Here is a 17,842-nt window from a genome sequence, read left to right on the forward strand (position 1 = left end):
TAAGCCGCTGGGATTACAGGCATGCACCACTGCACCCCCTGAACCATCTTTTTTACTGAGAAATTTAATTTCTAAAAGTTGTTTTCCAGTGATTAATTATCTCTCTCTGCTTGTTTTTAATTCTTGCATCTCACTTCTCTCTGGGCTCACTTTTCTTCAGTCCATTCAATAGAGCTCTGTTGGGTTATAATCTTTAGTCTTCACATATATAAAAATGTCTAAAATGTTTTTATATTGCCTCTACTATTTTTTCCCCTCTTTCTCTCCCTCCCTCCTTCTCTCTTTCTTTCCTCCTGGGCATGGAACCTAGGGTTTCACATATACCAAGCAGGCGTTGTGCCTCTGAACTACGCTCCCAGCCCCAAGTTTTGCCTCTACTCTTAAGTGACAATTTGTGTATGAAATGTTAGAGTGACAACTATTTTCTTATAGTATTTTATAGCTATAGTTTAATGATTTTATGGAATCTTTTGTTGCTCTTAGGAAATATGCTGTCAATTGTTATCTTTGTTGTCTTTTTATCTTTACTGGTAATTTTTCTTTACTGTCTGGTAATTTTGTAGATTTTCTTCTCTGTCCTCAATGTCCTAATGTCTCCCTCTGTTTTCAAGGGGATGTTTTATTTCTGTTCTTCCCCCTGGGCAGTTAGTTTAATCCGAGTACGTATGTCTTCCTTTAATGTTAAGTTTTTCATCCACTTTCCTTCAAATATCGATTCTTTCCATTTTTCTCTTTTCTGTCAAAACACCTATTAAATACATATGGGCTCCTCTTAATCATCTTCCTCAACTCCTAATTTAATCTTTTATAATTGCCTTTTTAAGTCTCTCTATTCTATTTATATTCATTTTTGATACTACCTTACAATCACTAACTGTTCTTAGAATATGTGCAGAATAGTTTACCTTCATCAATTAGACTTTTACTTAAGTGATTTAAATTGTGATTTTTTAGATTTCTATAGGTTCTTTGCATATATGCCCATTCTTCATTCATACCAGCATTTTAAAATGTTATATAGTTTTGGTAGATACCTACTTTCTTTATCCATTGGAGGACCAAAAAAATAATACTTATTTAAAAGTTATTTTGAAATTGTTCTGTTACTTGATTTTATTGGTAATGAATTGGTCTCCTGATTCTTTATTGTGATGGTCATCTTTCTTAATCGGTTTCTTTCATGTGCTTTGGAATTTCACTCTTTAGTCTCTTTTCAGGTGGGAGGTTTTTGCTTTTCCTCCCTATGTTCATTCATTTTCTCTATTAGCTTTGGATTTTGTCTCCCTGCTCCCACTAGCCCAGAGCTGGGTCTGGCATTGAGTGCTGAGATTTCAGGTCCTCTGGTGATTAGTGGTCATCGTAATCACAAGTGGCTAGCCCAAGTCCTATCATGTGCTTTCTGTTCCCTTCCACTACCAGAGCCTAGAGGGACCACTGGATTTGGGGGGATATTTGAAGAGGTAGAGAATCCCAACTTTATTCCCTGCTTTTATGTCTTTAGTGTCATCTCTACTATGTGCTTTCAGTTCTGGCTACCTTGTGAGGGTTGAATGTTAGCCAGGCTCTTCACTGTGTTATTCTTATTTGATTTCTGATCCATGAAACTTCTTATTAATGTCTTCAGATGTGCTGTGTCATATATATATATATATATATATATATATATATATATATATATATACACACACACACACACACACACAAATGCACAAATGTATATATATACACACATGTGCACATACACACACAACACACATATATATTACATGCTTATGTACATCATTATTGCTATACCTGACAGTCACACAGAAAAAGTTTTCTTCTAATTTTTTTTTTAGTTGTAGATGGACACAATATCTTTATTTATTTATTTTTATGTGGTGCTGAGGATTGAACCCAGTGCCTCACATGTGTGAGGCAGGTGCTGTACCACTGAGCTATAGCCCCAGCCCCAGAAAAAGTTTTTAATAAACAAAAATTGCGTGGAAATGGAGGGAGACCCTCATTGTTATACAAAATTACATATAAGAGGTTGTGAGGGGAATGGGAAAATAAACAAGGAGAGAAATGAATTACAGTAGATGGGGTAGAGAGAGAAGATGGGAGGGAAGGGGAGGGGGGATAGTAGGGGATAGGAAAGGTAGCAGAATACAACAGTTACTAATAGGGCTTTATGTAAAATTGTGGATGTGTAACCGACGTGATTCTGCAATCTGCATTTGGGGTAAAATTGGGAGTTCATAACCCACTTCAATCTAATGTATGAAATATGATATGTCAAAAGCTTTGTAATGTTGTGAACAACCAATAAAAAAATAAATAAAAAAAAGGAAAAAGCAAAAAAAAAAATAGTACAATTACATGAGTAACCACCCAATACAGAACTGGAGTATGAAAAGCAAACCAGTTTTTTTCTTTTTTTGCCATAGATGGGATGCTTGAGATGAAATATTAAAAAACACAAAAACAAAAACCAAACCAAACAAAAACCAAATATTCATATTTTCTGGCCTCCCTCGCTCCCTCATTGGGGAGGGCTCTGCAGCTTGGGCTTGTGTGTAGTGATCTTCAGTCAGTACTTAATTTTCTTCATCATCATTCCATTAACCATTGGGAGGTTTCATGACATTTAGAAGACTTCGAAGCAGAGTAATGTTAGTAGATCACAAAGTTGGGCTTTCTTAGTTATCTAAATATCTAATTAGAGAAATAGAAAGAGTAAATGAATATTGATAGTTTTAAAAAGAAAATAAATGCAAGTATTTATGGTCCAGCTGGACTTATATTGAGCAGATTGCAACCTAGGTTTAACTAATCTCAGTTGCTGAAGTAACCTGAGCTCAAAAAAAAAAAGTTTTCTGTTTTAAGAAGAACTGAATGACTTGGAAGACATTAAGTCATAATTCAAAAGAAGTTCACATCATATTTAATGCACATGTGTTTTTTTATTTCTGTGGTTGCCTTCTGAGATGTCAGTGAATCCTATCAGCTCGACACATTTTCCAAAGAACTGAGTTAAAATTTAAAACAGGAACACTAAGGAGGCATAGGATCCTTGGAGATGGGATCAGGATGTTTCCTGACTAAATATATTCTAACAGTTCTGTAATAGTTGAGACACTTGTAGGTTTATTATTAATATGATCATGATGTATCATGCTAATACTTGTGAATGATTATGCTACCAGTACATGGAGGATGCTAATTTAAATATTTTTTTGTTTTACTATAAAAATCATATCTATAAACGAAATAACAAGTTTATTTCATCATTAATAACTTTCAAAATCTCTTTTAAAAATACAGAGTTCAAATAAGTTTACCAGTGTTTGTAATAATATGAAGCCTGGCTGCCTCCATCTACCTACCAACATAAAAAATTACAAAGTACAGGCAGAGGAAGGAGGGAGCAAAAAGTTAAGTAAGGAGGAATTTTCAAAACACTTCAGGGACTAAATGCCACTGAAGTTCAAGTAATAGTTATAATAATAACAGTAACCAAAATATCAAGTTACAAGTGAACATTGGTGTTTGGTTTTAGAATACTATGGTTTTTATAGAACAGTTGATACTTTCACAACAGTGTCTAATTGCTTACTTGGTTTCTTTTCACAGATTGTTTAAATTCCCCCCCCCTCCTCCTCTTCCTCCTCCTCCTCCTCCTCTTCCTCCTCCTCCTCCTCCTCCTCCTCCTCCTCCTCCTCCTCCTCCAAGGGTTGAATCCAGGGATGCTTAACCACTGAGCCACATGCCCAGCCTTTTAAAATATTTTCTGTAGAGACAGTGTCTGCCTGAGTTGCTAAGTGTCTCACTATGTTGCTGAGGCTGGCTTTGAACTCACAAACCTCCTGCTTCAATGTCCCAAGCCACTGGGATTACAGTCACGCACCACTGTGCCCAGCATTTGTTCTGTACATTAGAATAAATTGAAATGCAGTAGCTTGAGTGAATAGTAAAAATAAAGTTTGAATTTAGTAATTTAGAGGGATAGCCATTTTCTCTGAAATGGAAAAAACTCTACTTTGCTGATCAGTCATGGAAAAGAATCTGGTGGTGTTATCTTACCAGCTCATGTGTTGTTGAGGCACCTGGGACTGTATTTCACAAAAGCCTGCAAATACTCCATTAGACCTAGAGGCAGAGAGGCTGCAGTAGGAACTGGAGAAGGAATATTATTATAAAAGTTAAGGTAAACAGTAACTGCATTAGATATTATCTTTTATTTATTGAAGATTTGTATTCTCAATACTTTGTTTTCCATTGTTTCAGTTCTTACATTTAATAAAAAGAAAATCCAAAATTAAGCCACAGAGTGAAATTTCCTTTTCATTTTATGATAGGTTTGTAACCAAATTATTGGAAGACCTCATCTTTTTTGTTGCTGATGTGCCTAATAATGGACAAGAAGTTCTGGATGTGGTTATCACCAAGCCGAACCGAGAACGTCAAAAACTAATGAGGGAACAAAACATATTGGCACAGGTGAATTTTGTTATGAAGCTAAATTTGCTTATTTTGTTTTTTAAATTATGGTATCAGGAAAGTCCTTGTATTAATTATCGATTGCTGTGTTATAAATGACCCCTAGACAGACACTTACTGAAGTTTCTGTGGATTAAAACTCTAGGAGCAGTTTAGGTGGGTGTTCTTGCTGAGGGTCTTTCACAGTTAGTCAAGGAGTCGGGTGGAGCTGCCATCATCTCAAGGTTGAGAGGAGACACGAGAGAAGATGCACTTCCCAGCTTGCTCACTTGGGCCTCTCCCAGTGGAGTCTCCAGGGAGAGGAGGCAACTTGCTTCCCTTAGAAGTGACTGATCCAAGGGGCTGAAATATTAAGGGGATGTGGCTCAAGTGGTAGCATTCTCCCCTAGGATGTGTGAGGCACTGGGTTCGATTCTCAGCACCACATAAAAATAAAATAAAGATATTGTGTCCACCTAAAACTAAAAAATATTTTAAAAAAAGAAGTGACGGATCCAAGAGGAAACAAGACACGACCCCCAGGTAGGAGCCACAGCCCTTTTATGATCTTATCTTAGACATAACATGTTATCCATTTTGCTGTATTTAGTTAGAAGAAAGTTAGTAAATTCAGCCCATAGTCAAAGAGAGAAGATTCCATAGGATGTGATTATCAAGAGGCAAGGATCATCTGGGATGGTCTCAGAAGCAGCCTACCAAAGATCTCCAAAAAACCTTTGTGGTCAGATTCTCCAGAAACTGCTGGCAAAAATCTCTAGGTAGAATTTCTAGATGAACTTGGAAAATGCCATTTCCATCCTCTTCCTACTTCTTCTCTTATCTTCTCCAGGAGCACTGGTTCATAAGTACACCATACAATATTCTGATTTTTTTCCCCTGAGAGTTGAGAGCTGCTCCTTTATTGTATCTTCCTGAAATTATTTATAATACACCAGTGAATCAGTTCATTTCCTGATAATATGCACATCTGGACATGTCCTTCTTTATATGTTATTTTTTTTCCTTGTTATTTGCTACTGAAAGTAATGGGCTTTTGTGTGAATTACATATGGACTCAAGGAAGATACTTAAAACATAACTAACAATTATGTTAGTAATATACATGTTCTTGTTGAGTTGAGAAAGGAAAATAGTAGACACAGTATATAGTATATATAGTCAATATTTTTCTCAAATAATGGGTTATAAATCTAATTGGAGCAAAGCATTTTCTGACATCAGCAATACTTTTATACAAAACATTTTATTTCAAAGACGTTTGGGACCTGGTATGGATTTATTAATATTTTAACCAGCATATTTTTAATTTCAATCAGATTTTTAATTTCAGTGTTATAAATATAACATGCAAAGTTTAGTAAATACACAATTATTGAAGAAATGCTATCACATTTCATGGGCTCCACATGAGAATTTCTTTCCATTTTGCTTCTTGTGTTAATGCTCATTCCCTTGACTACCTGCTCTTTCCTAGTGGTTTACTCATCCTACCAGCTAGTCTCCAGGTGAGCCTACCTCCTGTCTTACTCAAAACAAATTTTATCCTCAATGCTTTCCAATACTTTCTAACTGCTAACTTTCTTACAAACATCTGGCTCACTGGGTCCCATCAGCTGCCCATGTGGGTCCTTATTTATTATATTTTAATTCTGATACATTCACTGACTTGGTCACATCTTTGTATACCATGAACAGTGAATTTACTCTTTTAGAAAGAGTTATAGTTGGGTGCTCTGGTATTTAGTGCATATATATTTAGGATTGCTATTTCCTCTTTCTGAATTGACCCTAGGAAGATGTAAAACTTATATTTGGAAGCAATTTTCTGATGTAAGTTTCAGATAAAAAGTAAATGGTTTCTTTATATTATTTTGATTTGGGGAAGTTATAGAAAATAGTAGGAAAATGCCCAAAAGCATACAGAAATTATATTTAGTTCATCTAAACATGCAGCTTGGTACAGCTGAACATCTTTCTATTTCCCAATTTAAAAACATATTATTTCTAAATAAAATTTAGCATTTTATTTAAACAATATTTTTGTCATTCACTTTAGGAATTTAGCATTGATTTTCTGTTCCTTGAACATTCTAGTCCTGTGTCCTAAGTAGTTTCACCCCTTTACATTAATTCTACTCAAATGTTACAAAAGTGTTTTGAGCCAATGTTCTTATTTGTAAAAAAAAAAAAATGATCATAAAGCATGTTTATTAGAATATGCGATTTTTTTTTTATTCCTGATAGGTATTTGGGATTCTTAAAGCACCCTTTAAAGAGAAAGCAGGAGAAGGCTCTATGTTGAGGCTCGAAGACCTTGGGGACCAAAGATATGCTCCCTACAAGTACATGCTGCGGCTCTGTTACCGCGTCCTCAGGCATTCGCAGCAGGACTACCGGAAAAATCAGGTCAGAGGTGGCCCCCATTCTTAATTCTGTTTCACATATGAAGTGTGAGCAGGGTTCTTTTCATTGCTGTGTAAAGTGTAAGAAAGTAGGAATTAGGACTTTCACTGTGCAATGAAGTGTTTTATATTGGCAGCACAAAAATGATCTGTAAGTATTTTTGAGCCAACATAGTTATTTATTCCTCTGTATAAAATCAGAATCCTTGCTTGAGTGAGGATATCCTGAGCTCTTATGTGAACATATTAACTTCTGGGAATGAGGGGTCCTGGGTCTATTATGTAAAGAGGAATGGAACATTTCTTGGCTTGAGGAACTTGCAAGGTACAGCCTCAACATCTGTGGCCAAGGAGTTTGTTTTCTAGTGGAAAACATGTGGCATGTGCATCTGAAGTGTAAGGGGGAGGCAGAGGGGAGCAGAGACAGAAGACAAGGATGGAAATTCTCAAGAGGGGGAGCACAGTTGTGGCTGGGGAACCCAGGACAGATTCCTGGAGAAGAAAGCATTTGAGTAGGATGAGAATCGTTCTCATAAATTGGATGGGAAAAGCGATTTTAGGAACAGAGACCTTTGAAGAGAGGATGATGGAGGCTAGAAAGGGTACTTCGGCCCTAAGATATTCGCAGCTGAGGAGGACAGGGAAGCCACGTGGGATGCAGCTAAAAGTTGTTGGCTCCTAATGAAATTTCTTTTCAGGTCTCGTTTTCTGTTAAAAGTACATAATATTTTGCATTGTGTTCAATAATGTGAATGTTTAACATAAAATTGTTTAAATTAATTATCATTTGGAAAATTAGTTTCCATGTTTCTCTTAACCAGGTGGGCAGAATACACCGCCATAAATTTTGCTGAGGAGGTTATTCCATGAGGAATGGTGTGGGAGAGGGCTGGGGGAAGGCCTAAGCACCTCACAGCCTGTGGTGTCAGTCCTGCAGGGTGGAGGTTGTTAGGAATATTCAGTAGTATTTTAGAGTGCTCACTTTGCATTAGGCTTAGTTGTAAGCAATTTTCACAGAATAACTCAGTTTAGTTGATACTAAGATGAGGAATTGAGACACGGAGAGGTTAAATAACTTGCCTAAAGTTGGAGGTTGTTCTTTTTCTTTCTTTACAGTATTGGGGATTGAATCCAGGGCCTCATGCATCTTAGGCAAGTGCTCCACCACTGAGCTTTCCACTCAGGACTATGGTTATCGCTCCATCATTGTGTTATTGCCTCTGGGTAGTTTGAAAGTATTTGGCAAAAAAGAATACACACACACACACACACACACACACACATATATGGAAGGATGTGTTAAATAGAGTATGTTGGCTTTGGAATTCTGTTCAAAGATTAATAAAGATCCAAAAATATGTAAAACAGATCAGCCAGGAGATAAATAATATGGGAAAGAATGGAAGCAAGGGAACAATGTACACAAATCCTTAAATATTTTCAAATGTAACTCCAGAAATAAGCATCTTTCTTTCCAGTTGTAAATGTTATCTCTTGAATTAGGCCTGCAACTTCACTACATTCCTTTAACATGGCAAGATAAAAGTGGATAGAGTTGTTCATGTTTCATTGGAGGAAAACTCAAGATCCAGAATGTTAAATGACAGACCTTGGGCTGGGGCTATAACTCAGCGGCAGAGTGCTTGCCTAGCATGTGTGAGGTACTGTGTTCGATCCTCAGCACCACATAAAAATAAAACAAATAAAATAAAGGCATTCTGTCCATATACAACTACAAAAAGAAAAAAAATGACAGACATTCAGGCATTCGGAGAATCTGTATTGGAGGTGCGTGCTCTTCTGAGAGTCTAAAGTCTTCAGAGGGCGTCTGGAATGAGGCTACCCAGCATATTTTACTTGTCTTTAGTTTTCTTCTTGGGTCTGAAAAAACAGAGTAATCCCTTCTCATCCACAATTTCATTTTATCTTCTTTCCATTACCCATGGTCAACTTTGGTTCAAAAATATTAATTGCTGGATTCTAGAAGTAATTCTAGAAATATAGACATTACTCAACTGGCTGCTCAATACATAGATCTATCATCTTAAATCACATTTATTATAATATCTTGATGTGAATATTCTATGTTATTCGTTATTATTAATATGTTACTATGCCTGATTTATAAATTAAACTTTTATCATAGGTGTGTATGCATAGGAAAAACAGTTTAGGTCAGGTCTGGTACTGTCCATGTTTCAGGCATCCACTGTGGGTCATGGAATGTGTCCCTTGGGGAAAAGGGGAGATTACTATGCTTTGCTAGATAGGCCACCATGCCACCCATACAAGTAGTGCTGGATCATTAGAGAATGAAATTAGCAGAAAGAGTTCACAGGTCTGCAGCGTTCCTGGGGCCCTCAGTCCCATAAGGTCAGGATGAGTGCCATCCTTGAATGTACTTAGCCTTTGGAAGGCTGCTGAGGATCCATCCTCCTGTTCTCCATCCCTGCCCTGGGCTTCAGTGCCAGAGGTCCTGGGGTGGGTCACTCTGCTCCCTGTGGTAGGTTCCCAGGCAGCACATCTTAGTTGGTGTCCTTTCTCTGGCATGGCATGTTCAGGTTTTCTCACTCCCTTAGTCTTAACTGCACCCAGGCTCCTTGTGGTGTGTGCAGTTTCTCTCTGAAAATGTCTCTAATGAACAAACACTGCAAGGGCCACATATACACATGTGCACACACCTCTGCCTAATCACATGATTCATCCCAGGTAAATGCTGACATGCTCTGGGGACCTGGTCTGGGTTTCTGTGCATACATGGCTGTGGGTCAGCTTTTCCTACCTCTCCTCTCCCCAAGTTTTAGATCACTGAGCTGAGGAAGGAACGAAGAAGTCCGTGTTCGTTGAGGGTTGGATTTTATCTTCCCTCACCTCCCCCTGTGTGCTCCAGTGGAATCTCAGTGGTTGTTGAAAAGCCTTTTTATCACTTCTTTTTGAATTAAGACTGCTTTATAATAAGCATAAAATAGCTTTCTGATGATTTTAAGAACAAGGTTTTTTCAATGTAGGCGAAAGGCCTACTTTTTTGCATAATTACCTCATTTTCCCATATCATCACCTGTACTTTACAGTCTAACAGAGTTGACTCATGACTTAGTGCTCACCCTGGTCTTTAATGGTGTGTCTTTGTTTGTTATTATTTATAGAATTTGATAACCCTGTAATTTCATTTAATTATTTACCAACTTCTTGGAAGTTTGCCCGATATCAGAGTATGACTACAGTGGTCATAAAAGTGTGTAAATCAATACATATCTTTAAAATGATACACCAACAGAAGACATTTACTTTACTTAATTGGCAACCAATATACAAAGTCATCATTTTGAAAGACCACAAAAATGCTGCCTAGAACATAATTAGATTTGTGCAAACCAATACCATTTTCAAGGAATAGATACGTTCCAGTAAATTTTGCCTGAGGCAAAACCACTTTCTAATCAATATATTCTCCCATCTTAGAAACAGAGATGCCTTCCCAAGGAGAATACCCAGGTACTGGAAAACATTTGATTGTAGAAGGTTTCAGCTCACTAGTTCCATTGTTATGTGAGATGTGTTGCTTATACACACAATGTTAAAAATGAGCAATAGTGAGTGGGAGTATAGGAGAGTTAGTATGAAGAGTAAGGAGCAGAGTAAGTAAAGTTTCATTGAAACTCCTGTGGCTTTCTCTTGTTCTTAGTTTTTGCTCTTTACCATAACTCACAAGGACTCTTTTTTTGACTTACCTCTCCAATTCCAGCTCTTGCTTTCTGCTGCTTACTTCCCTTTCACTACAATGGCCATCTCTTCTTTGTAGAACACAAGAAGTTTAGTTCCACTACCACAGGGCCTTTGCACTTGCTTCTTTCACTGCCTAGAAGGCTTCTCTTCAGGTCTTCCCCTGGCTGCCTCCTTTTGATCATTCCCATCCTTGTGCCCATGTCCTTTCTTTGGCATCTCCCATCTAAAGTCGCCACTTTTCTCCATCCTTCTATTTTTTTTTTTTTGCATTTCACTTATCAACATGTGAAATGAGAGTATATTTGTTTGCTCACAGGGATGAAAGCTTCATGATAGCTTATCTGTCTTGTTTACAGCCATACCCCTAGTCTCCCAATCAGTGCCTCGAATGTTTGAGGCCTCTAAGAAATTTTTACTGAATGAATGGATCTGATGAGCAACATGGTTGATTACATTATCTTATTTAGTTGCACTGTGTGTGTGTGTGTGTGTGTGTGTGTGTGTGTGGAGTACTAGGGATTGAACCCAGGGCCCCATGCATGCCAGGCAAGCATTCTACCACGGAGCTACATCCCCAACCCAGTTTACATTTTAATGATAAGAAGTTACTAAGTTTTTACAATTATTTTGAAGAAAAGATCTTATAGATCATTGTAGTTTATATACAAGAAAGAAATCAACCCAGATCCATCTAGAGTCTTCAGGTAGATGCATAGATCTCATGTCTCATGAATGAGATATCAAATAGTTGTTTTCTTTTTCATCATCTTGCCAAAATCATTGGTCATGGCTTTTGGGGAGACTCAGAGAAAGAGCCTCTGTTAGGCTGATGACATCCTAAGTTACCAAGTTGTAAAGATTTGTTATTTTAATTATATTTATTTTTGGTTTTCTCACAAGAGCTTAAGCATGCATATTAAAAATCATTTTAGCAATGTATTTTTTGTCATAATTTAAATTATATGTATACTGATATGTTTTAATTGCCTTCCTCAAAAAGCTCTACTTTTTGAAGAAATGTTTACTTGCTTCTCTTTTGACAAAATTTTTAGAGAGTTTTCTGCTGTGAATGAGTTAACCGTGTTGCTAGCCCTGTGAGGACCTTGATTTCTGAGCTGTTTGGCGGCACATTCTGACAGTCTTTCCTTTTTGCAGGAGTATATTGCTAAGAATTTCTGTGTCATGCAGTCCCAGATTGGCTATGATATTTTGGCAGAAGATACTATCACAGCTTTGTTGCACAACAACAGAAAACTACTAGAGAAACATATCACAGCAAAAGAAATAGAAACATTTGTCAGCTTACTCAGGAGGAACCGGGAGCCAAGGTTTGAAGTGGTTTATGTAGTGTTCTTTCTTTTCTGGTGGGGACCGGGGCTTTTGGTTTTATTTTTAGAAATTTTAAAAGTTAGAATTCTTTGGTAGCACTAACTTTCCTGGACAAATTCTGTTGGGTTTATTGCTATATAGTCATTTCTTTGTTAGAGATCAAAACCCTTTGAAAACTGATATTTGTTTATTTTTACCCTGCTGGGACTTGAACCCAGGGCCTTGCACATGTTGGGCAATGCTCTGTCACTGAGTTACATCCCAGAACTAGGCTTATAATTTAATGTACTTAATTTCCCTTCTGATAACTTATATATAGCTTTCAAAACATATTCATATACACCATCTCATTTAAAATCTTGCACATTCTCATGAAGAATACTGGTTATCTTTTATTATCCACATTTTATTTTTTTTGTGTGTGTGTGTTGAGAATTAAATACAGAGCTTTGCTTATCCAGTGCAGATACTCTACCACTGAGCTATATTATTCACATTTTTGAAATGAGAAAACAGAGCAGTATGCCCAAGAATGCCCTGATAGGAAGTAAAAGTAAATCTGGGGATTATGGTTCTGCTTTGATTTCGCCATACTGCTTTATCTGAGGGAAATGAACATTGGCAATGTTTTCTTAACTAAGTGGTATAGTGTTCTCTAGAAAGTAGAACTGGTCCTCTCTCTGGGCCAGGCCATGGTCACGTTCATGAAGCATATGCTATGTCCTGTTTTACTCAGTACAGCCATTAGCGTTGATCTGCTTTTGTTCTGAGATCAATCCTGGGGACTGTCACTTTAAGGCAGATAAATGATTTTATAAACATAAGTCACCATGCTGAGGAAAGAATGTCACCAAATAAATAGAAGTAAACATATCCTTTGTATTCAATGAAGGTTTGTATTAAATGAAAAGAATGGAGTGTTTAATTTGTTTCTAATGATGCAGTAGAGAAGCAAGACATTAAAAAAATATCACATGGAAAAAGTATTAAAAATATAAAAATAAGTTTCTTGTTATATCCCAAATTATATTTTCATTGGAATGATTTTGTAAAATGCTTCGCCTTCATGTTCCATTTAATTTTTCTTCTCTTGCCAGGTTTTTGGATTATCTGTCAGATCTGTGTGTGTCTAACACCACTGCTATCCCTGTCACTCAAGAACTCATCTGTAAATTTATGTTGAGTCCCGGAAATGCTGACATTCTCATCCAAACTAAGTAAGGCAGATAGATCATGGAGGCATTTTTTTCTGTTCATTATTTTTTAAGTTCTGTAGTTTTTTTTTTTTTAAATCATAGTTGTAAGCGTGCTTCCTGATAGATTTCTGCATGTTCCTGATTTCAAGGCTGGTCTCCATGCAAGTAGACAACCCCTTGGAGAGCTGCATCCTACCAGACGACCTGGATGACGAAGAAGTCTGGCTGTACTGGATTGACAGCAACAAGGAGCCTCATGGCAAAGCTATTAGGCACCTGGCTCAGGAGGCAAAGGAAGGCACCAAAGCTGACCTGGAGGTTCTTACCTACTACAGGTGAGGTACCATAGAGTCATAATTCACTCTTTCGCATATGCTTCGAGAGTGGATTCTCTGAAACCTCTCAAAGTTAGGTCTGTGTGAAGCGGAGATTTTAAAAGTCATTCCAGAACTAGGGTAGCTGAAATGTTTAGGACTAACTGCGTCAAACAGTCACAAGGAAAGTTGGCGTCTGTGTTTTCCAGGTACACCACTTGCCGTTCCCTGAGTTTTCTCTAGTTTGGAGTTTTGTGTAGTGGAGTGTTTCTGTTTTCAAGGAGAGAGGGAGACAAGTTAGGATCCAGGGCACAAATTGAGAGAGCAGCGGAACCTGGGCTGAGGAAGCTGACCTCACTGTGGGGTGGCCACGAGGAGGGCAGCCAGTCGTTTATACCAGCGCTTTTTAATACCTGCTGACCTGGGCTTTCGAGGAACTGGTGTCTGTAGTTACAAAAACTCACCGATGTACAGCAGAAGTACTGAAGGTCGTTCCCAGTGTCAGTATGTTGGGGACAAGATCCTAACTGGCATCTTTGAGCTTCAGGGATGAAAACAGAAGGCAGCAACCCAGGGACCAGTTTGGCCCCAAGAGGCAGGAATCAGAGAAAAGCAGAAAATGCCTTCATTCCCTGGTTTCTACAGCTACAGCCACAAACCCGTGGCTGACTCTTCATCTCAGAGGCTGAGGAAGCCAAGTACTGACACTATTTGAACTGACCCCATTTGATTTGGGAACTGTGGGAGCAAACTTGGCCTGTAGACCCTAAAGCCCCCAGCTGAGGGAGGCTGGGGATGGGGCGAGATGGTGTCATGTGACTTGTGCTCCCTGGCCTTCCAGCCTCGTGTCTTTGTAATCCCAGGAAACCTGGAACACAGTGACCACCTGGGCCAGACACACGTCCACTGGAACAAAGAGGAGAAATCACAATAAAGGGGCAGAGAGACCATCTCATGTCTGTGTTCTTATTTATCACTTGAACTTCCCCTCACAGAGTTTGACTCAGTATCCCAAGCACTGGGAAATACAGAGATCATCAAAATAGACATCGATTTTTACTATGAAGTTTAGGAGGTTTATCAAGATAAAATCACAATGTCATATGTCTCATATTTTTAAGGTACCAGCTAAACCTCTTTGCGAGGATGTGCTTGGATCGCCAGTATCTGGCCATAAACCAGATTTCTACACAGCTCTCTGTAGATCTGATCCTGCGGTGCGTGTCGGATGAGAGCCTCCCGTTTGACCTCCGGGCATCTTTTTGTCGCCTCATGCTCCACATGCACGTTGACCGAGACCCCCAGGAGTCTGTGGTACCTGTTCGCTATGCCAGGCTCTGGACGGAAATCCCCACAAAGATCACGATTCACGAGTATGTTGGGAAACATTTCTCAAGACTATAAATTTAGCAGTTGAACTCAAAATCAAATGTCTTTAAATTTTGAGATGAAATACAATGGAAAGGCATGTGTGTATCCTAAGATTGTTCATCTTCCAAGTGCAAATGAGATTTTTGATTTTTTTTTTTTTTTTTTGGTACCGGGGATTGAACCCAGCATGCTTAACAACTGAGCCATGTCCCCAACTATTTATCTATTTTATTTTTTGAGACAGGGTCTTGCTAAGTTGCTGAGGCTGGCTTTGAACTTGGGATCCTCCTGCCTTGTCCTTCTGAGCCACTGGGATTATAGGCTTGTAAGATATTCTTTTTGAGAATAAACTGACAATTTTCAGTGATAATAGAAACATCTTTCTGGAAGCCAGTATGCAGAAATAATAAGAATAATGATAAGCAAAAAGCTTGATGTTATAGTTGACTCTGATTTAAGTACTTTGTACGTGTTCTTTCTCATTTCACAATGGCCCCATTTTATAGATGCAGGCATGATACCCGGAAAGGTTAACTGATTTAACAAGATCATCAAGTGAGGAAGTTAAAGTACATAGTTTCCTGTTTTTAAATTATTATAATCAGTTTAACTTGCCTTATCTTCTGTCTTTCCAGATATGATTCTATAACAGACTCTTCCAGAAATGATATGAAGAGGAAATTTGCACTAACGATGGAATTTGTTGAGGAATACTTGAAAGAAGTTGTAAATCAGCCCTTTCCTTTTGGGGATAAAGAAAAAAACAAACTAACATTTGAGGTATTTTTAAATGGTTTCTCATAAAGTAATTAAATGTTCCCTGTCAAAAATTAGATACTTTAAGCATCAAAGATTTTTTTCCCTTTGATATTTAGGGTGTTTCGGTAATTGGATTGTTTAGTTCATGACTACATGATTCTCTGCATTGATAAAATAGAGATTTGGTACTTTGATGAGATACCAAAATAATATCTATTAATTACTGTTTCCCTTGATTTTTTGAATATGTTATCTTTGTTACAGTTGATAAAAGGGGATACTTTTTCATATTTTATGCTTGGATGCTTTTTTTTCCCCCCTTATCTTCGCAGAGGTGATATTTTTAGGCTCGTTTTACTGAATTGAAATGTCGTCAGTGATGATATCATTTTGGGAATGATGCAAACCTAGAGGATGCTGTTACAGGATACCTAATGTATTAGCTCCCTTATTGGTGTGTGACATATTACCCTCCAACATAGTAGCCTAAAACAAAAACATTCATTTATTGTCTTACAGTTTCTGAGAGTCAGGATCCTGGGAGTAGCTTGGTAGTTGTGGTTCAGGGTCTCCCAAGAGGGAGCAGTCAAGATGTTGAGCGAGATGGCAGTCATCTGGGCTAGATGGTCTGTTGCTCGTGATTATTGGTGGCCATGCTTTCTGGCAGGCTTTTGACTAAACGCCTCAGCTTCTTCTTTATGGGAGCTGACTATACCCATGACATGTCACTGGCTCCCTGCAGGGAAAGTCAGTACAAAGAGGACTCCAAGATGAAAGTTGCAGTCTTCTATCATCTGATCTTGGGAGTGGCATGCCGTCACTCTGCTGGATTCTGTTGGTCACAGAGACCAACCTATACAATGTGAGAGGACCCTGTACAGTGGGGGCCGCATCCTGGAGGCTGCCTCTCACAGTTGCTGTGGCTCATAGTATACAGAAGACTGCAAAGCAGAATAAGGAACATGTATTTATGGGCAAGTTTCATGGATAATATTTATTTACTGAAGTAATCAATTTAACCACTTATTAAGTAGTATCCTACTGACTTAAATGAGCTAATATTCAATAAAGAGGTAATAATTCAAATAAATAATAAATAATTCAAAATGAATCAAAATTTAAGGGTGGCTTTTACAGGGATTTTAACTCCTAGGTATTAAAGAATTAGAAAGTTTAGCAATATCTGAACTAATTCAGATTTTAAAATGCCAGTGTTCCTAATGTTCTTCTTTTTATTTCTGCCTTCTTTACGCCACCCCCCCCCCCTTTTTTTTTATTAAGGTGGTTCACCTGGCTCGGAATCTTATATACTTTGGATTTTATAGTTTCAGTGAATTATTAAGGCTGACAAGAACACTTCTGGCCATCCTAGATATTGTACAGGCCCCCATGTCATCGTATTTTGAAAGATTAAGCAAATTTCAAGATGGAGGTAAGAACTTCTGAGACATATTATAATTTTTTTATTACATTGAAGTAAAATAAAAATCAAGTCTATAGAGCAGTGGTTGGTAACATGCACTTTCTCATACACGTGCACAATACGTATGAAAAGTAATCTTGCGACCTGGCAGATGGTCATGGGGGATTCACAAGTATGCTTCTTTGTTTTAATGCTATAGTTTCAAAAGACAAACTTATAAGATCGAATTCCATCTTTAGCAATGAATGTTATCACCGATCCCCCAGTGAAAATGTTATATGTTAAAAGAATAAAAGCGTCTTACTCTTTGTGATCATTGTGGTATGTGTCATAGGGTTTGGCACAGGGCATCGGCAGATGCAAGGAGGTACTGGCTAAGGTCTTCCTAAGGGAGGCTGAGTATACAGCTAGAGTGGGTGGCAGTGGGTGAAGTGGAGGAGAGGGCTCTGGAGGTAGAGTGCCTGGGTTCCCTTCCTGCCTGTGGCATTATAACTTATTTTCTCTTTGATTTTCTTTTCTCACTTGAGATATAAAAATGACAATTATAGAATGATAGTGTCTTTCTCAGAGTTTTCTTATGAGAAGAACATATTGATGTATTCAGTAAACTACAACAGTGGCTGTCTCATAATTCACTAAGTCTTTTTATAAGGGTGATTGCCTTAGGTTGAGTATTGAAAGTGCCCTGAGATGGAGAACTTTTTGTGGAAAGCTTATTAAGGGGTGTTCTCAGGATATACACCTGCAAGGAAGTGAGAAAGGTAAGTTTGTGCAGATCAGAGGGACCAATGTGCCATGCTTGAGACCTCAGCTGAGTTGGAATGGCCCTATGGGGTTGTC

At 38.0% G+C, this 17,842-nt stretch overlaps 1 protein-coding gene across 2 annotated transcripts in view; it reads left to right on the plus strand.

Annotated features, from left to right (window-relative positions):
• Positions 1 to 17,842, plus strand: part of Itpr2 (inositol 1,4,5-trisphosphate receptor type 2) — a 479,802-nt gene that overhangs the window by 145,849 nt on the left and 316,111 nt on the right. For both annotated transcript variants that reach the window (XM_077799170.1, XM_077799171.1), the window contains 8 exons: positions 4,341 to 4,482; positions 6,727 to 6,888; positions 11,766 to 11,938; positions 13,037 to 13,156; positions 13,285 to 13,470; positions 14,571 to 14,822; positions 15,456 to 15,600; positions 16,861 to 17,011. In XM_077799170.1, the coding sequence (XP_077655296.1) occupies positions 4,341 to 4,482; positions 6,727 to 6,888; positions 11,766 to 11,938; positions 13,037 to 13,156; positions 13,285 to 13,470; positions 14,571 to 14,822; positions 15,456 to 15,600; positions 16,861 to 17,011 (1,331 nt within the window). The remainder of the gene's footprint in view (positions 1 to 4,340; positions 4,483 to 6,726; positions 6,889 to 11,765; positions 11,939 to 13,036; positions 13,157 to 13,284; positions 13,471 to 14,570; positions 14,823 to 15,455; positions 15,601 to 16,860; positions 17,012 to 17,842) is intronic.

The sequence above is a fragment of the Urocitellus parryii genome, chromosome 5 (assembly GCF_045843805.1).
Source record: "Urocitellus parryii isolate mUroPar1 chromosome 5, mUroPar1.hap1, whole genome shotgun sequence".
Classification (NCBI taxonomy): domain Eukaryota; kingdom Metazoa; phylum Chordata; class Mammalia; order Rodentia; family Sciuridae; genus Urocitellus; species Urocitellus parryii.